This window comes from Amborella trichopoda, chromosome 5, assembly GCF_054954075.1.
Source record: "Amborella trichopoda isolate Santa Cruz 75 chromosome 5, AtrichopodaSantaCruz75HAP2 v2.0, whole genome shotgun sequence".
NCBI lineage: Eukaryota > Viridiplantae > Streptophyta > Magnoliopsida > Amborellales > Amborellaceae > Amborella > Amborella trichopoda.
In genome coordinates, this window is record NC_142340.1 from 31,290,294 (window position 1) to 31,314,622 (window position 24,329).

A 24,329-nucleotide genomic window follows, 5' to 3' on the forward strand; every position below is an offset into this window, starting at 1 on the left:
TTATATACATAAGATGCATTTTGAACGCAAGAGAAAAAAGTCCCACATCAGGGAACTTATAAAGTGAAAGTCTTTATAAAATCCATTGGGGGGGGGGGGGACGGGGCAGGGCCAGGGGCAGGGGCAGAGCTGGTGCACGTGTAAAGATAAGTGCAAGATACTAATAAAATGAATGGTCTCTTTGGCTGTTGTATGTTTCTACGCGGCCAAATCCTCATACGGGGGTCTATCGATAGACACTTGTTTATGCTCGAGCCCAACGTTTTAAAAATCGCAGAGTCGAACTCGGAATTCACGAAAAAAGGATCGGATCGGTTCAAAAACCGGGTATCGTCCGATTCTAGAGAGAACCGGACGATTCCGCACAGTGACTCGCTGATTCACTGTGCGGAATCGGCGAGTTCGTGAAGAACACGGGTTGCACAGTGTTCTTCATGGATTTTTTTCAAATTTGTCATTTTTTGATCATTTTTTTTGTTTTTTTCGGCACGTGATCTGTTTTGCAGGCTGTAAACAGCTTTATTCAGCTTTTTCAAGGATTTAATGGTGGAAAAATTGGTTGTTTTTGGATCAAGAAAAATTCGGGGTTTAGGGTTTCCGCCATTTCTGAAATTTCATGCCAAATAGGGCATGAATCTTTCAAAATTTGTAGGCATATTGATCTTAAAGCTGTGAATCAAAAGCTTTTGTTACTAATTTGTGATAATCGTTGAGAAAAACAGACTTTTTTGGAGATTGAAGGCTTCGGTTCACAAAAACAGGTAAGAACTTTGGGTTTTTTTTTTTTTCCGCCATTTGATTTATTTCACGGCATATTTTGAACAAAATGAGTTCAATAATTAGGGTTTTTAATCTTTATTGTGTCTAGTATGATTTAAAATTTTCAATTTTACGTAATCTGGTCAATTACAGCAAGAAATTTGATATGAACAGTGAGATGTCTGCGGAACCAAATTCCTCTGTTTTTTTTTTTTTTTTCCGCCTTTTGATTTTGTTTTCATGATATATTAGAAATAATGTGTTAAAAATTTAGGTTTTTGATTCCTTATATTGTTGTTTATCAGAAAATATAGTCAATTGGATGTAATTTATTCACTTGGAGGTGAATTTTTGAGTTAAAATCGCTTATGTAAAACGACTCTGTGAAGAACAAATTTTTTTTTTTTTTTTTTGTAGCCCATGATAGAATTTTTTGTAATCTATGATCGAATTTTTTGTAATCCATGATCAAAATGTTTGTTTTTTTTTCTTGTAATCCATGATCGAATTTTATTTTTTATTTTTTATTTTTGTAACCCGTGATAGAATTTTTTGTAATCCATGATCGAATGTTTTGTAATCCATGATCGAAATGTTTGTTTTTTTTTGTAATCCATGATCGAATTTTTTGTTTTTTGTTTTTTATGTAACCCATGATAGAGTTTTTTGTAATCTATGATTGAATTTTTTGTTATCCATGATGTAATTGTTTTTTTCTTTTTTAGTAATCCACGATCGAATTTTTTGTTTTTTTTTGTTTTTTTTTGTTTTTTTTTTTTGTAATGCATGATCGAATTTTATGTAATGCATGAACGAATTTTTTGTAATCCATGATAGAATTTTCTGTAATCCATGATCGACTTTTTTGTAATCCATGATCGAATTTTATGTAATCCATGATCGAATTTTTTGTAATCCATGATAGAATTTTCTGTAATCCATGATCGACTTTTTTGTAATCCATGATCGAAATGTTTGTTTTTTTTACTTGTAATCCATGATCGAATTTTTTGTGTTTTTTTTTTTTTTGTAACCCATGATTGAATTTTTTGTAATCCATAATGGAATTGTTTTTTTCTGTTCTTGTAATCCACGATCGAATTTTTTGTTTTTTTACGTTTTTTTTTTTTTTTGTAATCCATGATCGAATTTTATGTAATCCATGATCGAATTTTATGTAATCCATGATCGAATTTTTTGTAATCCATGATTGAATTTTTTGTAATCCATGATCGAATTTTTAGAAAATTTATGAATTTTTTTTTTTAATCCATGATCGAACTTTTTGAAAATTTGTTAATTTTATTTTTTAATCCATGATCGAATTTTTTGAAAATTTGCTGTACTTTTTTTTTATTATTTCTTTTTATCCATGATCGAATTTTTTTGAAAAATGATGATTTTTCGAAAAGATGTGAAAATCGTGATAAAGTTTTGATTATCATGATGTATTAAACATTTAAACCCAATTTTTAATTTTTATTGTTTGAGTTTACTGTAATTTTTTTTTTTTTTTTCCATGATCGAATTTTTTGAAAATTGATGATTTTCCGAAAATATGTGAAAATCGTGACAAGGTTTTAATTATCATGAGGTATTAAACCATATTTTAAATTTTTATTGTTAAAGTTTTTGTTGAAAAAATTGTATGTTCATGGATTATTTATGCAAAAAAATGCATGTTATTATATTTTCAATACAAAACTGTATTTTTTTTATCTGTTGTTCATGGATTTTTTAGTTGGAATGACTGATGTTAGCCGGCTCTTTGAAGAATTGATTTTATTATTAATTTTTTAATGCAAAACCTATATGTTCTTGATAATTGAGTTGTAGCCATGTTTGGAGCTTGCATTTTGTATTATTCTAAATGTTTGTAATTGATATGTACGAAAATATTATTGTCAAAAAAGGTATTTTGCAATAACAAATAACAACGAGTATGACTACATGAACCACCGCAACATATTATCACTACATATGGTGATTATTTTTCTTTTTGAACTGTCAGGTTAATTTAAACTTTTTACATCTTAAAACAGTTGAATTATGTCAAGATCTACAGAAGACCCTGCATGGCAACATGGGGTCAGACTTGATCCCAACAAGAAAGACAAAATTACTGTCAAAGAGTGATAAGTAGTGGGGTACATAAGTTCAAGCAACACTTGGCAGGGGTTAAGGGAGAAGTTTCTGCATGCACTAGTGTCCCTAGTAATGTAAAAAAACAGATGGTGGCAATTCTTAATGCTAGCAAAGGTAAAAAAATTGCCAAACATATGATGAATGAGGAGATAGCTAGTTTATATACACCATCAAGCAGGAATGATACAGAAGAGCAATATAATTATGACCTAGAAGAGCAATATAATCATGAGCTGGACATGGCCACAAGATTGAGTTTACATGAACAATATCAGAGGGAATGTGGGTTTAGAATGCCTGGTGGGTCTAGCTCAGACATGCATGGTGGGCCTAGCTCCGATATGCATGGTGGGCTTAGTTCAGATATGCATGGCGGGTCTAGCTCGAGCATGTATGGCGGGCCCAGCTCAAATATGTATGGAGGGGTTGGTGGCAATATGTATCAAGAAGAATCAGTTGTTGAAGAAATTGTTTCTAAGTTACCTAGGAGTGTCAGTATTGCAGGTCATGGTCGTAAAGACCCATTTCTCTCAAAGCCTAAGTCACAACAGATGACCTTAAAAGGTATGGTTAAAGGTACAAGAAACATGTTAGGGAGATATGTTGGTAAATGGTTCTACGATAAAGGGATTCCCTTTGATGCAATCAATAGCCCATATTTTTCACCTATGGTTAGTGCAATCCAGAGAGCCGGGCCCGGGGTAAAACCCCCGACGGCATATGAGCTCAGTGGGCCAATATTAGACGAAGAGCTAGAGAAAGTTAAAAAGTGGATTGAAGAATATAAACAGAGTTGGCCAAGGACAGGAATTACTCTCATGAGTGATGGTTGGTTGAATAAAGTTAGCAAAAAGGAGTTTTTAAACTTCTTGGCCTATTCCCCAAAAGGTACAGCTTTTTTGTCTAGCAAAGACGTATCAGGGACGAAGAAGGATGCAAACTTTTACGTACGACTATATGATCAGATAGTGGAGGAGGTGGGGGATAAGCATGTAGTCCAGTTTATTACGGACAATGCGCGTGCATGTGTTTCTGCGGGCAGCAAGTTGATGGATAAGAGGAAGCATCTAGTATGGACCCCGTGTGCTGCACACAGCATCGATCTTATGTTAGAGGAAATCGGTGAGATCAAAATTGTGAAGGAGACTCTAGATGAAGCAAGGTTGGTGTCGAGATTTATATACAACCACTCGAAAATATTATTTCTGTTTAGAGAACACTCTAAGAAAAAAGAGATAATCAGGCCTGCCATAACCCGCTTTGCGACCGATTACTTAGCTGTGGACTCCATTCGACAATCTGAAGGTGCATTAAAGAGATTGTTTACTTGTGAAGAGTGGTTAAATGACCGCCTCTCGAAGTCCAGTACCGGTGTAAAAGTGGATAACATAATCTCAAATAGGCTGTTCTGGTCTCGATGTTCCAGTGTTGTAGAGGCCACTGCCCCTTTGGTCACGGTGTTAAGAATGGTGGATGCTGATAAGAAAGCTACCATGGGTATCCTTTATGAAGGTATTGAGAGGGCGAAATCAGCTATTGGGGAGAAGTGTAATTTTGCTAGCAAAGTGATCGAGATTATAAAAAAGAGGTGGAACACTAAATTCGGACGTCCAATTCATTATGCTGGTAAATATATATTTATATCATTACAATGTTTCAGTTTAAATCATTTTTTTATGAAATTGTAAATGACATTTTTCTACCTATATATTTTTTAGGTTACTACTTCAACCCAAAATTTTTCTATTTGACACCTGAACAACCCCACAAGATTATGGAAGGGGTCAGATACATTATTGCAAGGTTGGAGAGAAGCCATCGAAACCAAGTAGCGGCAATACAAGAGGTATTATTTAATGTTTGGGTAAGAACTTCATTGAGTTGTTATATTTGTGAGGAATAATGCACTAACACGTAATATATTTGTTTTAGCTTGCTATGTATAGGGATGCTATAGGATCCTTCGGAACTAGACTTGCCAGAAATTCTCGAACTATGATGGATCCAGGTTATTCCCTCGCTAATATTTTGTTTATTCATATATTTAATCTTATGAATTGTTCTTGCCCTTACAATGCTTTTTACATTTTAATCCAGCTGAATGGTGGGAGATATATGGTACTGATGCACCTCACCTAAAGAGGATAGCAATCAAGGTGCTCTCCCAGACATGTTCTGCTACTGGCTGTGAGCGCAACTGGAGTACGTTCCAATGGTTGCACACTACTAGAAGGAATCGACTCGCTTCTGAGAAGCTTCATAAACTAGTCTACGTTCATTATAATTTAAACCTCAGAGAGCGACAAATAAGAAGGAAGCTTGAAGACTATGGGCCGATAGACTTAGACACAATATTTGTCACAGACACAGCAGACCGATGGGTAGTCGAAGAGGAGGAGCCAGTGTTGCACAAGAGAGCGTTCCTTGAGGCTATCGGTGATGAAGATATTGAAGAAACTGATGAGCGGCATGAAAGAGGAAGCAGCCAGCCAATGTATCCACAATATGTCGATGATATTGCACCTAATGAGGGAGAGTGGGAAGGGGGTCTAAGAGAAAATGAGAGAGATGATGATTCTGAGGCCACCCTATCCCAGCCATATTATTCACATATCGAGTCCCAACAGCAACAGTGTAGGGATGAGCACGACAGTGCAGGTGAGCATGAAGGATGGACAAGCTTCGGGGATTTTGGACTGGGAACACAACAAAACACTAACACTCAGGGATTTGGGAATAGTCAGACGCCCGCTAATATCGATGATTCGTTTTTAGATCGAATCAATGAATTGTCAAACGAATTCAATCAACGGCACCAGCGTGACCAAGAAGAACAACAACGTCGTCTATCATTTTATTTTTAGATCGTACGTTATTAATTTTATGCTTTATTGTAGTCCATGTATGTTGATATACTTATTCCATGATAATTCTATGTTTATCCTTTTGTGTGATGTAAATTAAATGTTGAATGGCGGTTCATGCAGGGAAAGAACATATCAATATTCTCATATTCATCCAAAAACATGAAAATTCTTAATGGAGTACCCTCATTTTTTATTGAATTCCTAAAAAACAATATTTATAATGAATTTTAATAATTTTTTCGGATTTTTTTCGAAGCTTTATTCTGACCGATTCACCCGATTCCGATCCGGACCGCCAATTCGCCGATCCGGATCGCCGATTCGCCGATCCGGATCGGTTTTTGGAAAGCCCGATCCGGGTCACCGATCCGGTTTTTAAACCATTGCCCGAGGCCAATAATAAACCTATTTTTTAATGTAGAAATGAGTCTATTAATAAACTTACCTTTTAATGTAGAAATACGAGTTCATTAATAAACCTACTTTTTAAATAGATTTTTGGACTTAATTTTTAAAGATATGTAATCCCTAACACGGAGATCATGAATATCAAAAAAATAAATAAATTTTAAAAACTAGAAATAATAATTCTAGTAAAAAAACATTTGAACTGTTAGTTTCGATTGTTTTTAGATGAAACACTTATTTGTGTTCATCTTTAAGATTAATGCTTTACACTTTCTAGACTGCATATATAGTCCTGAGGTCCAACGCACATGAAACAATTTTCCATATATATATGGGTTTATCTAGAGTTAGCAGCCCCTAAAAAATACAAAGGTTAAAATTAAAAGGGGTTGTGATGGATGTATTTATCAAAAAGATCATTGTTTTTTATTTAAAATTTTATTTTAATATGTAACTTACCGATTAAGTAGGAGCAAATTTGAAATTTCCACAAGGTACATGGCATTTTGGAAGTTAATGTTCCAAAAATTTTTTTGTAATAAAAATTTCAACTTTACTTTTTATAGAGATAACAAAAGTGCCCATTGTCTTGTAGTAATATTTACAAATTTACTCTTACTTAATGATGAATATGTCATAAAATATATTTTTTAAAAAAAAATAGACTATAAAATTAATAAATCTACCCTTCACAACTCTCTCTATCTTTAACTTTTATAATTTGAAGGGTTGTGAAATTTAGATCGTGTATATATATATAATTTTTTAAAAGATACACATCACAAAAAAAAAAAAAAAATCTTATCATTTGATGGCACTTAGGACAAATCATACAATCTACTTCCTATTTCTATAGTGTTGCTATATTCTCCTGCATAATTTAATTTCGACCATAGACTAGAAAGAAGATACAAAATAATACAAAAATATAAGCAAGTATGGCGCAAGAGATAGAAAGAAGGGAGATGTACATAAACTTACATGCAAGACATAGAGAGAAAGGAGATGAACTTCTATCTATGCACAAATTTTAGGAGGTCCTGTATTTTATGCTTTGGAAGAAAGATATCATCCAAAATTTAGAATATAATTATATAATAACTTAATATTATTTTAACATAAAGTTAAGACCCTGGACGTATGCTCTAGACACTTGTTAGCTTAGGTCATGCCACTGATAGCTTAGGAGATGACGTAAAGCTATTTTTAACTACATTTTAACTCAGTTTTGTATTGGAAGAAATTATCACAAATATATTTTAATCTTCGTCTGTTTAAAAGAAAATTAATTTTTATAAACCTCACTCGTATCTTTTTTTTTCGATTTTGGATTTTTTTTTAATCAAAATAACATTTACGTCGTATCACCGTGAAGCAAAATTACGATACTTAAAGTACTGTAAAACTTAAAATGTTATACAGTATTTTAAGTAAAAGCTAAAATGTTATACGGCATTTTAAGTACCGTAAAAATATTTTAAGTATTGTAAAATCTAACTCATATTATACAACAATATGGCATTTTAAGTACCGCAAAAACTAACCCATATAATACGGCACTCCAAATGCTGAAAACCCTTTTCTACTATTTATATTTACATCTTTAAGCTTGTTTATATTTATCTCTTTCATCTCTTTATTGTGTTTATTATGTTTATCTCCTTTTGTCTTCTTAATTCTTTGTAATATTTATCTCTTCTTTCTCTCTCTAATTACTTTTTATCTCATTTTTCTTTCTCTCTCTAATTACTTTTTATCTCATTTTTCTTTCTCTAACTCTCTTTCTCTCTCCAAAGAGATTTGTACTAACAACTTGTGCCTACCTTACCTTCCCCTATAAAAACTCCCTTCAACCCCATCCTTTATGAAATTTAGACAGAGTTGTATTTGTATTAGAGAAAAAAGATTCAGACAGAGAAAATGTTTTAAGGCATTTTGAGTGCCGTATAATATGGGTTCGTTTTTATGGTACTTAAAATACCGTAAAACACGTGTTAGTTTTTACCTTACTAAAAATGTCGCATAACATGGGTTAGTTTTTAGGGAACTAAAAATGCTGTAAAACATGGATTAGTTTTTACGGTAATTAAAGTACTGTAATTTGTTTCACGGCAATATGACTGTCGTGATGGTTATTTTGGTAAAAAAGAAACACTCAAAATTGAAAAAAAATTGTGTAGGCGAGGTTTATGAAAGTTGATGTTTTTTTTTCTAAATAAGTACAAATTAAAGTATATTTGTGATAGTTTTCCTAAATAGAAATATTTGATAGCTTATTCATGCAATCAAAATTTTTGTATCTTTACTTTTTCCAAGTTTACTATTTTTTTAAAGAGTAATGATCCTTTTTTTAAAATTTATTAGTTTAAATGTCCTGTTATGCTATCTTTTCATTTCAATTTCTCTCACCTCTAATAACACATATAAGAAGCACTAAAACATTTTTTTTTTTTGGGTAAGTTAAAGAAGCACTAAACTTACCCATAATGATGACCTATATAGAGTTTTTATCATCATTAAACGGTTAAACCTATTTCTTTATTTAGTCGGTGTTAAACCTATTTATTTGTTTACCTATATAGAGTTTTATCATCATTAGACTTCCTTGTTTTTATATTCAATTAAGCTTGGTGAAGATTTCAAATAAAAATTTGTATTTTTTTCATTATCATTAAACATTTATTATAATTTTCAATTATTTATTATAAAATTATAAATATTTCAAACAAGCATACCAATTTTTCTTTTAACTCTCAATATTTAATTTAGGCAATTTTGTGCTTGCAAAAATATTTAAGACTGATTTATACTTATATTTTTCTTTTAAAATATTTAAAATAATTGTGTTGTCTTAACCGAAAAAAAAAAAATCAACTTTATTTTATTTCTTTAGAAATTTAAAGAAATGTCTAATTATATGTACGAAAATTTATGCTTTAACAATAGTTATCACCAATTTTTGAGTTCTTAAATTCTGAGTTTTCAAATATATTTCAAAATTATGTCCATCATTTTTCCATTTTTCACTATTTAATGCTTATTATAAAATTGGAAAAATAAAAATAATTTTATTTTAAAGGGAAAATTTCAAAGTATTTTATGCTTTCCTTTCTTACTATAAAATTAGAAAAATAAACCTAATTTTATTTTAATGGGAAATTTATCAAAGCACCTCTTCGAGAGAGTATTTAACATTTTGCCTTTAAAATTACTGAAACACAAGACCATGGGTTTTCCGAGTGTATTTTGAAAAGAAATTTAAAAAAATGTTAAACTGTTCATCTCTCATAAAGTTCTCTCATGGGTAATTAGGTAAGGAGCGGGTTTCTATGCGGCAGAGCCCGCATATGTAGAAATGCGGGCCTCTTAATAAATCTATTTTTGAGATTGATTTTACGATTTAATTTTTAAAGATATGTAATATCTAACATGGAGATCGTGAATATGAAAAAATATATAAATTTTAAAAACTAGAAATAATAATTCTAGTATGAAAATATATGGATGAATAGTTTCCATTGTTTTTAGATGGAACACCTTGCACCTATCTTTAAGATGGATGTTTTACATATCTATCCTTAAGATGAATGCTTTACCACGAAGAAATGTGGTCCAGCCAACATGAAACAAGTTTCCGTTCGAAAAAGGGTGAAGTTGGCATACAGATGCATCCGTAGCTGTAGAGGTAAAGTGCACCTTCAAATTTTATCATGGTATATAATTTTGATGCAAAATGTTATTATAATTATCTCAAAATCTATTTTTATATCTAATTATAAAATTTTAAATTTAAAAATTGATTAAAATCAAATAGATCTATAAACATATGAAAATATTGAAAATGGACGATTGAGATAATATGTTATAAACTGCACTATTTCTAAGACTTAAATTTTGTTTATTTTTCATGGTCATACATCTCCATGTGTAGATGATCAATCAAAGGATTTTTCAATATTAAAACTACATTTTTTTATGGATTTTTTAGGTGCATCCGTAGTTCTACATTATAGAGTTGCATCCTTATATAAACTTTTTCTTTAGATAAATTTCCCTATTTTAAAGTTTTATATTTAATGCGAGTATTGGACTTTGACGTGTTATCAAAATGGTTAACTGCGTCAGTGGATCTTTTTCAGATAACTCATTCACAGAGGAGGAATGCTGATCAAAACCTCTTGAGGATAACTCATGAAGGAATTACGTTAAAGAAAGATCTCCTTAGAGAGAGAAAATGATTTTCATAGAGATTTGGCCCAAAAAATTGTATTTTTTTCTCACTCTAAAACATTATTTAGGAAAAAGTTTATATAGAGTTGAGGCTCTAAACAATCAAATTAGAACTTACTTTAAAAAAATTTATTAAAAGAAGTCGTTTTGATGTCCAAATATCCTCAAATTAATCATCTCGACTTCACGATACATGAGCGTTAGAAAAAAATGGATTTCAAGTGTAATGCATTTTTTGATCTCAAGATTTTCATAGATATACTCTATCTACATTATTTTTTAAGCTTTAAACTTTATAATTAGATATAAATTTTTTTTTTAAAATTATCGCAAAGATTTTCGATATTGACATTTTTCAACACCATTCCAAGATGGGCTCTTCTACTCTGATTGTTTAGAGCCTCGGCTCCATACAAACCGCACATTTAATTTACCCCACAATTTACGTGGCGGGAGATGAGTTTGGGTACTGGAGAGATTAGCCAGGCAAACCACCCCTCGTTATCGACCTCCTAAAATTTATGTATTTGTCCCTCTGAGATTCAATATTTTCACTCATATCATTCACCTAATATGGAGAGCGTGGTTTCCCGCCAAGGACGGAGCAGTCAAACATATAAATGTGCACTTCTGTATCCATCTCAATTTCTCTCTCTCTCTAGAATCAAATAAATGCCCTCTCTCTCTAAAAAACCTCTCTCTCTCTAAAACCTCTCTTTATAAGCACAGAAATGCCCTCTCTCTCAAAAAAACATGAAGTGTTGATTAAGTTCAAAAAGCAAGAAGTGTTGATTAAGTTCACGCTTATGGCGTTTAAGACAGTGTCAGCAGGAGCTTCTTAGAGAGAGAAAGCAGAAGCTTCTTAGAGAGAGGAAAATGTATATTTGTAAAACCTTTGCCCATTTTTATTGTCTTTTGTTTTCAGATCATTTTGTTGGGTTATTTGCGGGATTCCTCACCATGTAAAACCATTTCCCATTTTTATTGCCTTTCTTTCCAGATCATTTTGTTGGGTTATGTAAAACCTTTGCCCATTTTTATGTTGTGTTTTCTTTTCAGATCATTATTTGATTGTACCAGGTAGAAGATTTATTTGCCGTATGTTTGGGATTTAGATTACAGAGACGGTGGTACTTACTCAAAAAAAGATAAATGGGTTATCATTTCCTGACCTCTCTTTCATTTTTGTTGCATATCATGCAGAGTAAAAGATAAGACGAAGTACTGTCAAGAATAGTTACAGAGAACTGGTTTCTGCAAAGGACAATCTCTTTTAACCCTTCATTCTGAATCCGATCTTTTGAAGAACATAAAATAGTGTTGAAAAGTGCTTATAGAAAAACTTGTTTCTGAAAGGGGATTCTTTCTTTTGACGGACTCTTTAAACCCACTGGCAATGCTTTCTGATGCGAGTCTTTTGGATTCTTCTGATATGGGTATTTTGATTGCATTATTCTTCTGACTTGGATCTTTTGATGTCATTTCTGTATTTCATTTCACTCACAGTGAGTGATCTGAGAGAGCTTAGTAAAAGTGAAGATAAAATAATGTTCCAGGATTCTCCCTTCCGTTGCATCATCAATCAATAGCCAATCAAGCCACTTAACTCTAGCACGCGATCATTTTCTGATTTCAGTTTTCCTCATCCCCCACCTGTGTTTACATCCCCACGAGAAAGTTCTCAAAGAGAAAAACCTTGCTTGAAATGGTAATTAATCTTGGGAAAGTATATTATAGTCCAATTCATTATAGAAAACCGTAGTCCATTGAGTTTCATCGCCATCAGATATGAAACAATGACGAGACTGAGAACAGGCATGATCCCAATGATGGGTTCTTATCAATGAACAGTTTATGGTTTTCCACAGTCCATTGGACTATAGTATACTTCCTCATTAATGTTTATAATGAGTCTGCTGTTTGGTAATGGAGATATGCCCTCTCTACCAATAGGCCAAGTGCAGGAGAACTAATATGTTTGCTTATTGGTCCCATACAGGTGTCCATGTGGTGAGCAGAAGGACCTGATTAACCCTGAAGAGAAACAAAAGAAACCCATTTCAGATTTCAGTAGTTTCTCCAGTTGGCCAATGCTAGGATATGAACAAAATTGATCACAATATAGAGGAATACTTGGCTGAATATGTAGAGGAAGAGACTCACATTATTGAATCTACCCAAGCATTAACTATTGATGATAATAGAACTCACCTAGTGGTGGCCAGCACAATATGTGAGATTGCCAAAGTTCTTCAGGGCGTGCCTGCTGCCTCTACCTCTTTTAGTCTTGCATGTGTTCCTGATCAAAAAGTCCACATGGGTGAAGAAATTAAGAGATCACCGGTCTTGGATAAGAATGGAAAAAAGGAAGAAATCACATCTAGTACATATGGTCAAAAAAATGATGCCGAGCATGATGGCAAGTGCTCTGGTATGGTTTCTGAGGAGACCATGAAACAATTGGTTACTTCTTCTCATGAATTAGAGGCAGATACTTGGCACAATTATCATTTGATGGATTGTGCAAATTCTACCCTGAATTCACTTCTGTCAAATAATGGTGAACATGGCAATTCTGCTTGGGATTGCTCTCAATCTGAACATTTTCTCAAGTTTCTCAAGTTACACTGTGTTGAAGGTCAGCAACACCATGATTGGCATTGTACTCCTCAGTTGCTGCCTAAATCGAATTACGATATGTATATCCATGCTGCTGCATATCCAGGTAGTAAATGGAGAGTAATACAAAATGATGAACTGGGTCGTGAATGTATTCCCGTTATGCACAAGGTACATTGTATTTTGGTGATTCATTGATTGCTTCCCTTATTAGATTCTTGCATTTTGGTGAATCACTGATTACTTCCCTTATTGGATTTGAGTCTTGGATGGGATGTTTCTTCCACAAGCAATTGTTGCTGCATGGTTTTGATATCGATTTTACGTGGAGATGGTGTTACATCTATTAGTGGGATGGTCACGGCTTTATTTTGTCTCAAGTGGTTCTCTTCCCATGATTAACGTGTTTCGGGCTTCTTGTATGCTGAATAATTATGGTTGCTTTGAGGATTGTTGACAATTATGATATGCTAGATATATTTCCTCATTAGGTATGGATGTTCTTGGCTTTTCATGTGAAAAGTATGGTGTTTGAATTAAGGTTTAGTGACAAGTTAACTACTAAAACTGAAGAATGAACCAAAATTCATGAATAATCAGGGTACTAGATACCCATGAAAAAATAGAAGTACATGAATCAGGATTAGTAGTGAAGAGTTTTATAACATATGCTTGCAGGCATGGGTGTAGGAGAATTACCAAGTATCGTATTGCTCATTTTATGGGTTTCATATTCCTATGATACTATCTAAAATTCTAAATTAAGTCTGAAATCGTTGTCATTTTTTTTAGTTATTTCAGTTGGAAAAGACCTGGTTGTTGGTTAATAGTTGTATGACTATGGTGTGGAGGTACCAGGGCCACAAAGTGCAATTAAAAGCTTGTGAAACAGAGGCACTTACAAGTTGGACAGATGAGTGTTTAGGCATGTCATGGATGCCTTGTCTGGCCCACTTTAGGCGTAAAACCCTGAATGCCTTGTATGGGAACCAGTTCCCAAACAACTGCGCTTGGTAGGGCTTCCCTTGCTGGAAGAAAGGCCAATGAAAGTACTTTTTATGGACAAATACCTTTTTGATCCTATCTATAGGAAGTCTAACAAAAATGGAATCTATCTGTAAATCTTCCTATCCAAGTTGTCTCCCTGAGCGGAATCCAAACCTTACTGGTTTAGGTTTTAATTTTTTGGAGGCTATTTCTCATCCTACTGGTGGACTCATGGAGCACATCTTGCGTGTCCAAACATCGACAATTATGAGGAACAAGTAAGGTTGACCTTTTTTCGTGGGATTTCTCTCCTTTCTTTTCTGTGAGTGCTGATATATCAAATATATCCTCCTGCGAGTAAGATTCCTCATCTTGGTTGGAAATTGGGCATGTTTACTTTATAAAGTTTCTATGAAGGTGGCTTATACATTTAGTGATGTCATAGTGGGATGAAATATGAGTGTGAAAACTATGAGTTATTTAATGGCTGCATATGCACATGACTGCAATATTTGAATAAAGATGATAAATCTCTGATAACTCCCCTCAAGATGGGGTGCACATCTGTGCTTCAAGAGTTCAGAAGAAATTAGCCGGTGTCCCTATCTAGTGGGATAGATTTGGTGGAAGATATTGATGAATTTAAGCCACTAGTAAGATAATATGTTATTATGTTCTTGACCAACACCTTTCCTGAATAATATTGATTTACTTTAATGTGCATGGTACAATTATAAACAAAACCAATTAATAGTGAAGGGTATTGCACCTTTTTTGTGTAAAATAATATAAACGGTGTATTAACAGAGGCTCATAAATTGTGTAGTAGATAACTGATCTAGTGATGGACATGGGCTGCACTCTTGTTTAACTTTAGCTTGAAAATAACTCAAGTTGCACAAATAAACGTAGAATCCAGTAACATTGCAAGAATCATCCAGTGAACCAGTCCAGTCAACTGCTATGTATGCATAGACTAGAGGACCCATGCTAGAATTGGAAGGTTATGAGATATTATACATTTAAGAACTGAACTATGTGTTTTGTTCTCTTGAACAATACATCTGGTGTGTTAATGCATATATAAATACACCTTATTAGCAGAAAACTTCAAATCTGTACATGTAAAGGTCAAGGGATACAATCCACCAGGCAGGTATTAATGGAGATTACGATTAGATAGTAAGCATATGCTATACCACTGAAGCTTCCGACTCTGAGCAGTTAATTTGAATATAAGCTTGCAATTAGTTTGTCATTTCAAACTGGTGAAGCAGATCCATTGCATGCTTCTTTTGAGATTACTGACCCTTTTGAAATGTGCAATTTTTATTTCAAGAAATGTTATACCATAAGAAATGGGAATGCACAAATACTTAATATTCCTAACGTGCCATGGTGCCAGTGTTGTATTGTATGATGGGCTGCAAGATATGAAAGTAGTTATTAAAATAATTTCCTTTTCCCATTGCTTGTCAAATCAGAGTGTTCCTGAATTTCTTTTACTTTTTTTTAAATTATTTTCTTCTGGGTTGTCTCCCTAACTGATTTGCCCTCCGGTCCAGTCCTGATAATATTGTGCTTCATCTTGAGAAGGAACCATGAAGACACTGTTCACACCAAAATGAAATTTCTTCTTGTCTCCTGTTAATTTCAACCTAATAAATTTCTTCGTTCTTATCAACAACTTTTATGCTTGCCTTGTTCATCTTGTTTCACAATTCGTTTCAATCATTAAATATGAAACCTCTTTACGATGGTCGTGTGAGCATGTTTCTTGTATCAACTTCTTTCACCACAAGACAATCATGCTTTTGCAAGCCTCAATATAATCCAAATATCCTATTGAGCAAGAATATTTTCCTAGTGCCGTCAAACTCAATATGTTGATGGGATATTTCAAAGTTTTTACACCTTCTGGTGATCAATCATAAACATCTTTCATTGCTTCAATCCTCCTAATTCTGGTTACATGCATTTTCTTTTCCTCCTCATCTTAAACACATCAATATGGCAAACTAAGATTTTTCAATTTCATCTACATGCTTCATAAGTTCTAGTGGAAGGCTCCAAAATGGCAAAGGGAAGGCCCAAAAGGACATGGATGGAAGTAGTGTGAAAAGATATGGGACATGGTTTCATTGAGGTTATGGGCCTTGATAGAGCAGAATGACGACCTCAAGTAGTTGGGATAAGTCTCTGATGATGATGATCTACAATGCTCTATAAACTTCAGCTCATTAGCAATAACATAACCTCCTCATTTCAACTCACATGATTGGCTAAACTGCTTTAGTTAGTGGATTCGTATACAGAACCTTGTTGCCTATATTTCCCTACATGTTTATTCCTAGCCTAGTGAATATATGAAAATATCAATTTTACTCAAACCTTTTAGAGTACACACCCCAATCACTTAAATATGCAAAACCAATCAAATGTGGTTGCAGAGTATGGAGAAAATAAATGAATGATGATTGCTGAAATTGTAATCAAGACTGGTTCTGGCCATATCGAGTTGAAGTCCAAGGTTAACTTGTAATTACATTTCTCTAATCTTTGGAATTTTTCTGAAAATATAAAGAAAGTTCCATGTTGCTCAGCCTTGTTCTGGCCGTATCGAGTTGAAGTCCAAGGTTAACTTTTTGAACCAGGTTTGCAGGTTTCATTTTCGCACAAGTTTCTATCATTATTTAAATAACATTTTCATTGCATGTAATTATTTCTGTGCTTTTTCTAGGATGACAGTCAGCACCAGCGTGGCATGAGGAGACGTTTACAGTTGGAAAATCCTGAGGCTCGTGGAAAGAGCCTCGGAGCTAGTTGTAATCCTTGGAACCCTCCAAAAAATGCTTCTCTTACAAGTCCTTCTCCCACTCCTGTTGATATAGATTCTGGTTCTCTCTCTCATGATGGTAGAAACTATATCCCCGTTAGCAAGAAACAGGTCTCCATGCTTGCTTCTCCCAATCCATCATTTTCCATGAACAGAACACAAGAACTCAACTTGGACAATATGGGTAAAGCTGGAAATAGTGGGAATCCTTCTATGCCATCTGGTATTGGCTTGCACCTAAATAATATTGGGAACCCAGTGAATGCTACCATGCAATTTACTCCCCATGAGTATTGTGCTTCTAGTGGCTCAGTTCTGTTTCATTCAGAGGGCCCAAATGTTGATTTCCCTTCAAATGTGGTTTCATCTGTCACTGGGAACTCCAAAATGGCTGAGCATGGGTTTAGAGCTGGGAGAGTGGTGGCTGACAACGCAAGTTTGCAAAGTTTGCCTCTTGATGTGAAACCCCTTTACAGTTATTTGCAATATCTTAAACATTCCTCAAACCCACATGAGATTATGATTTCAGTGCCGCAAGGTGCCTCTGGGCTTGGGATGGAGCTCCATATTAGTCCTCAAATGAAGAGGCGAGTACACATTCTGCTCCACTTAGATTTAAAGTATTCATTAGTTGCATTTAATCTTTGTAAAATTTGATCCTAGTTTAACTATGCAGGAGAAGAGCAACCGATGTTTTAGAGAACAAGGACTGTAAGCGTTGTTGTCACTGTAAGAAGTCTGAGTGCTTGAAGCTGTAAGTTTCGCATGCTTTATATGGAGATGTATTCAAATTTTGCTGCAGAGTCTTTAGGAGTTGTATCCTAAATAATTTTATCTCAACCCCATTTGTAAGGTATTGGGTGTGAGTCCTAACGAATTTGGACCTTTTTGATTCTTGTGTATCACTATTGCAGTTATTGTGAATGTTTTGCTAGTGGAACATTTTGTGGAGAGACTTGCTCATGCCTAGAGTGCTTTAACAGACCTGAATATGAAGAAAAATGTTGTGAGAAAAGGAAGAGCATAGTAATACGCAATCCAATGGCCTTTGATCCTAAAATCGTCATGAGATCCACAGCACGTCCACAGAGCACAGGGGTAAGGAGTGGCTCTATATAAGAAGGCAACATATGCTATAACCCAATGTGCTATGGAAAAACATTGTCTGCTGAATTTGTGACACAGAGAGAGTGGGAACCGATCAGAACAGGACATTAACCTGATGGTGGGTTCCATGCTCTATCACTGTTCATATTTTCATCAGATATTGATGTACCCTTAGGACTATGATTTTCTGTAGTCTATTTGAATATCACATACTTTCCCATATGACTATGTTTGTCATAGTGAGAAATAACTTAGAAAGTTTTGTAAGACTCTGCAGGAAACCAATGATACGTCAGCCTCTGCAAGGCATAAAAGAGGATGTAATTGCAAAAAGTCATCTTGTACAAAGAAGTACTGTGAGTGCTATCAGGTCAAATTCTACTGTTTTATACTTTGTATGTTCTCTCTTTTATGCAAGTATATCTCAGGTAATGTTTTGATAATTAACCATTTCCTTCATGAAATAGAAAGGATACACTAAGGTTGCTTTGGACTTCTGATTGTACGAGTCTGTCCGCTTGTTTTGATTGCCAGGCTAAAGTTGGATGCTCTGATGGCTGCAGATGTGACGGATGTGAAAATACCTTTGGGAAGAAAGGTGGTCAGTGTTTATTGCTAATGTTGTCAGTAAACTATTCACTGTCCTTTTAATTTGTAACTCATTATTTAGAAATTTGAACCCTAGTGTCACCCATTTTCTCCCAAATTTGAGCCTTAGGATTTTACTTGATCTAAGCATTTTGAGAAAAAATTGGATTTCAGAGGTTTTTAATATCAAAAGTTTGGGCAAGGCTTTGCCTGATTTCAAAAAATTTGTGATATCTCCACAAATTTGGGTCGATCCTAGACGAGCTTTGTATCCTAGCCTATTTTTAGGTTATTGATCCGACACTAGTTTTTTTTTTTTTTTTTATTTCCAAATAAACAAGAATATTAGATTTTGATAGATTTAAAATTCGTATTTACTATTCATCCAATGTAAAGAGATAGGATGTCCTAGATCTGTACTCGGAACCCAAAATTAGTTGGTGTTTATAAGGAAGATTTCATAAGGATTGGAGGCATCAATTTGCATTGAGCATAAGGATTGGGAGATCAGCCTCAAAATTTTGGGTAAATTTTATTTTTCAATTTAAATTCATATATTTAATTTTTGGGAAATTACCGATAATGTCCCTTAAATTTTCAAACATTTGAAACTTGCTTTTTTTTAATTCAAATTTATGCCCATACCTATTTTGCACTCTTTTTCTTAATCCCCAAATAACATTCACAGCCCTAATAGGTCGGTAAAGCCTTTATGGACCTATTAGGTCCAAGGTCTACTTATTGAAAGGGGCCGTCACTTGGTGTGACGTTAAAAGGCTACCTGAGCCAGCGCAGAGCGCGGGTTCGAGTCCTTAGAGCAGTCACTTTGTGAATAAGCTAAAGGTTAGGACCGTTTCCAACCCACCTCTCTCGGGACCCTGCTTAAGCGGGACCAGCACGGGGTTACGCCCTTTTTTAAGGTCTACTATTGGCTTATAAGACGTCCCCATCTTCATTGAGTTGTAGGTCACCACCGATAAACCAGTGATTTTAAGGCCAGTGTAGGTTTTTATTGAATGATTTGGGGGAAACCCAAACTTCATCTTGGAAGAAAGCTTGAATTGGGTGAGAGAATCCGACTTGGAAGATGGGGAGTGTGTGGTGTTTTTTTAGAGTAATTATTGAGAGAGAGAGAGAGAGAGAGAGGGAGAGAGGAAGGACTGACTCTGACACGAGGGATAAAATCATCTTGAGCTCACTCTGACACGAGGGATAAAATCATCTTGAGCTCACTCTGACACGAGGGATAAAATCATCTTGAGCTCATTGAGTTTCCCCTTTAAATGTACACAAGGGGTTATGTGGGAGTGAAAATAATGGTCAGAGCAAACTTGAGGATTCTGGTTAGGGGTGGGATTTGGGACAAAAGCTTTCTCTTTTGTGGACCTAATAGGCCCTTAAAGGAATTTGCAGACCTAATATGCCCTTTAAGGCCCCAAGCAAGTGCCCACTACACTTCGGGCTTTTACTTGTAAAACCTCAAGGCTTAGGGCCTTTGTGGACCTAATAACTCTGTCAAGGTCCTTATGGACCTTATTGGGCCGTAAAGGCCCTAAGCGAGTGTGGGAGTTAAGACCTGCACAAGTCTAATAGGTCCGTAAAGGCTTTGCGGACCTATTAGGTCCTGAGGGTCAGATTGGGGATAAAAAAAATGGAGAAAAGATAGATGTCAGCATACATTTGAAAGGAAAAGAAGTTATGTATTTAATTATAGAAAATTTAAGGGACATTATCAATACTTTCCCTTGGTTTTTTTACTAAATCAAATATGATTGGTTTATAGTTAGTTTTGTACTTCTTAATTTCTGATTTTTACATTTTTCGCATTTGATATGGATGTTTTTTATTGTTTTTCAAGCCAATAACATCAAACTTTTTATATATCATGGTTTATAAAGTTTTTAATTTTGTATTTTGTTTTCTTTTTAGATTTTACTAAATTTTAGGGGCTTTTTTTGGCATTTTTCCCTATTGTTTGGGGCCTTTTTGGGCCCTTTCTTCGTCTCGGGTGTTGACTCGGACGAGTCACCCACTCTGGCAGGGGCCGAGTACCTTGCCCGACTGTGTTTTTGAAAACTGGTTGATTTTGTATACCTTTTCTTGGCAGTGACATGTTACTCATGATAAGAGCCTTCTGAATGTAATTTTGAAGTGTGTTTAAGTTAGTTATATATTCTTGGCTGGTCATTTTCTATTTTTAATGTTTCAACTTTTTTTCACCGTTAATGTTCTTCATGATGGCCTTCATTTAAAATGTACTAACTATATAAGAATAAACTTGTTAGCAGGATTCGTTGAAGTGGACATAGAGGATAAAAATGGTGGTTTCAAGGAACCACTAGAAGAAAAGCCAGAGATGGTTGAATACAGAAATGCCCATCAGCTACATCCGAATGTTTCCACTTCAACACCATTTTCTCAATATTCGAGGTAAAGTAAAAGAAATTCTCTAAGTTTCATGGTAAAAATGTTCATTAAACAAATATGGTAAAGAAAGTTTCATTAAACAAATTTCAAGACAGTACGTAGCATCATGTTGCGTGTGGTACGGGCTTTGTATATGAGGCTGCTGTGATGTATCTTGTAGATAAGGTTGTAAAAGATGAAAGCATTGTATAATGCAAATATGCAATGTACTATCTAGTTCAAACAACGAAAAAAGGCCAATGCACTCTAGAAAAACATCATCCCTTGGGGTTATCAACATCCAGTGCAATATAGGATATTGATGAAGATCAGAGTGGGATACGATGAACATGGTGATCCGTACTTCGCTAACTATCACTGTCCATCATTTCATCTAATGGTGATAATCCATTGGGTTATTTATGCTTTCCCCGCTTAGAATGTGGCAATTCTCTTATTGCATGATGGTTTTCCTGTGAATGCAGCCATGGGAGGGCACTCCCTAATTCCCAATACCTTGCAAGAAGGCACCTCTCTTCACAAGATCATGAAATATTCGACCATCCATTTTTTCATGGAGGGCCATGGGTCTCTCCTAATGGTGACAAAGTTATAGACATGAGAACCCCAACTCCATTGACTTACCTTTCCTCACAGTTCTCTAGTAGTGCTGGTTCTAGTGATAATATCAAAAGAAGTAGTGGCACCCAATTAAGGCATTGTGATGGGTACTTAACACAGGGTTTATGTCAGGGTGTCAGTTCTCCTGATACTCCAGTGCCTTGTGTTGATAAGCCAAGGACCAATATTGGGTCATCTCAATTATTTGAGGAAGGCACAATAGATATGCAGAAAAATGCAGATTTTCCCTCAAAAGTGGTGAAGGCGACATCTCCAAATCAAAAGCATATCTCATCACCTCACCCACGTTTGCAAGAGTTGGGTACATTGGACTCACCATCTGAACCTAGGAGTGGGCGGAGGTACATATGCCACATGGGGACTCCCTTCCCTCCCCTCATTCCAGAGAGCAAGGACGAAGGAAGTGAGAAGTGAGTCTCTCAGTGATTGTTCACTACTGGTGATGTTCAATGGCTTCAGATTATGTTGCGTTTTTCCTTTACTTATCGTCCTCATGGACACAGTAAGGGATATGAGGGCCTTTTCAATAATCAGGTTTGGCCTCAACTCCACCTGCACTCTTCTCTGTGTGGTCTCTCTCTTTTTATCTCTTATATATATATATATATATATATATATATATATATATATATATGGGTGTGGTTTTTAAGGCCCTAAACAATCAAAGTAAGGCATGCCTTCAAATAATGTTGAAATATATTATTTGTATCAGAAAGCTTTATTATAGCCAGAAAATTGGTTTTCATCTCTAATTGTAAAATTTAAATATTTGAATATAGTGTGAGTCGAGAAGATCTATGAATACTTGAAAATCTTGAAACTTGACGGTCTAGATAATACATTACAAGATACACTATTTTCAATACTTGAAATCTATATTTTCTTATGTCCATACATCTTGAAGTCGAGATGATCAAATTGAGGATTTTTATGATTGAAACAATCTCTTGTAGTGAATTTTTGACGTGCGTCTCAATTTGATTGTTTAGGGCCTCACCCTTATATAATCCCTTTTCCTTTATTTTTGAGAAAATTATATAAACATTTTCCTTTCTCTCTCATATATATATATATATATATATATATAGCTCTCTCTTCATACGTCTGTGTTATCTGTGGTGCAAACAGAAAGTAAGACAGATGCCCAAACATGCATTAATATGTTTCACTGCTATTCTGTGAAACAATGGGTTGATTATATGATTTTGATTGGCAGGGGGATTGGTTGCTGTTGTCTGATTGTGGTGGTTCACGATTAATGCCATTTCACTGCTTCGTGTTTGTTGAATTTGGTGTCAAGGTATTCAATTACATGTAGAGGACATTCGTGGAGATGGTTGGGTGTTCAGTTATTGCAAGTTAGGTGCTATACCTTGTGAGTCTTATCAATGGTGCATCGAGTGCCTGAAATTTTTTGGAAAAACATTGGGTATGTACTTCATCTAGCATCCATCCTCCCCTGAAATGCAAATTTTAGGACTTGAGATGGATAGCTTGGCTCAGCTGGCTTGAAGGGTTCTATTTGTTATTCTTTGCTAGATAGAGGATTTTATTTGAGATTCAGTTTTGCTCATCTAGCTCATCAGTTGATATTCTTTAATAAAGATCAAAATGGACCATTGGATCTCAAAACCACTACAAATGTTTTCTGCAAATCTTAACAACCAAGTGGACTCTGTAATATTTGTTTGACAGGTGTGTGTGTGTATATATATATATATATATATATATATATATATATATATATATATATATATATATATATATATATATATATATATATAGAGAGAGAGAGAGAGAGAGAGAGAGAGAGTGGGGGTTTGTTTTACAGTAGGCATGTAATGGAAATAATTGAAATGATCATGGAATGGGGTTAGTAAGAATTTTTGTTTGTAAGGTATATTATTACCTTTGTCTTTTACGAAATTATTTAAGTCACTAGTAGCAATAAAAGAACTATGGAATTATAAAAGAATGCAGTAGGCATGCTGAGTTGAGAAAAATAAAGAGGTATGGCTTCAAAACTCATTTCATGTTCTTCTTTTTTGAGTTTGGTGTAGTGTTCGCAAACGGTTAACTGGTCGTGAGGCTGGGAGCGGTTCGAGCTGGAATCGGACTAACCGGAGCGGTTAACCCGACTAATCGGTCAAGTAGATTTTTTCATAAAAAAAAGGTCAAAACCCTTCAAAAAAAATTAAAAAAAAAACAAAAAAACTTAGATTAAGTATACACTATCATATTACTTACATTTATCTTATAAAAAAAATTTGAGACAACTTTTTATATAATTTAATATTTGAATATTATGGAGATATGCAGGACAATTTATAATTTCACATAAATTCAATTAATGAAGTTACAAAGTCCAACTAATAATGGATGATGCAACAATATATGCTTTTATATTGTTTTAATGTTGGTGTTAAAAAAAGTTGTCTTAATATTGAAAAACCCTTTAATACGGTTTAGAATTGGGTTTGTGAGCGTACGATGTAACTTGGTTATCAAATGAAGGGTGTGGGTTAATGTGTGAAGTGTTGCTTCAAATGGCCAAATCACATATTTTAAAAAATTATGGCCAGGTCGATTGTCAACTGGCCAAATCGATTTTGAAATGGCCAAACCTCATTTACTCAGCAACCTTTGGTTTTAACATTGAAAAAAAAAAGAAAAAATTATATAAGAGGGCAACTTTTAAATGTTAACATTGAAAAAAAAAAGAAAAAATTATATAA

General features: G+C 34.4%; 2 protein-coding genes across 23 annotated transcripts; both read left to right on the forward strand.

The window, feature by feature from the left end:
• The first annotated feature begins 3,572 nt into the window (after window positions 1–3,572).
• Window positions 3,573–5,905, forward strand: LOC148782045 (uncharacterized). Its single transcript, XM_088866452.1, has 4 exons — window positions 3,573–4,530; window positions 4,623–4,750; window positions 4,837–4,912; window positions 5,002–5,905. The coding sequence occupies exons 1-4, from the start codon at window positions 3,573–3,575 to the stop codon at window positions 5,766–5,768; spliced, it is 1,929 nt and encodes a 642-aa protein (XP_088722578.1). The 3' UTR covers window positions 5,769–5,905.
• Window positions 5,906–10,879: 4,974 nt separating this feature from the next.
• LOC18431707 (CRC domain-containing protein TSO1) lies at window positions 10,880–23,226 on the forward strand. 22 transcript variants are annotated; one of them, XM_088866457.1, is made up of 12 exons: window positions 11,169–11,287; window positions 11,613–11,845; window positions 11,966–12,117; window positions 12,409–13,199; window positions 16,756–17,438; window positions 17,528–17,605; window positions 17,766–17,949; window positions 18,236–18,328; window positions 18,493–18,559; window positions 20,835–20,976; window positions 21,438–22,128; window positions 22,811–23,226. In XM_088866457.1, the coding sequence occupies exons 4-11, from the start codon at window positions 12,510–12,512 to the stop codon at window positions 22,006–22,008; spliced, it is 2,508 nt and encodes an 835-aa protein (XP_088722583.1). In that variant the 5' UTR covers window positions 11,169–11,287; window positions 11,613–11,845; window positions 11,966–12,117; window positions 12,409–12,509; the 3' UTR covers window positions 22,009–22,128; window positions 22,811–23,226. The 22 variants fall into 22 exon arrangements, with proteins under 22 accessions (XP_088722592.1, XP_020521373.1, XP_088722580.1 ...); XM_088866456.1 differs by having other exon boundaries at window positions 11,158–11,287; window positions 11,613–12,117; XM_020665712.2 differs by having other exon boundaries at window positions 11,159–11,287; window positions 11,613–12,117; window positions 18,227–18,328.
• Window positions 23,227–24,329: the final 1,103 nt, after the last annotated feature.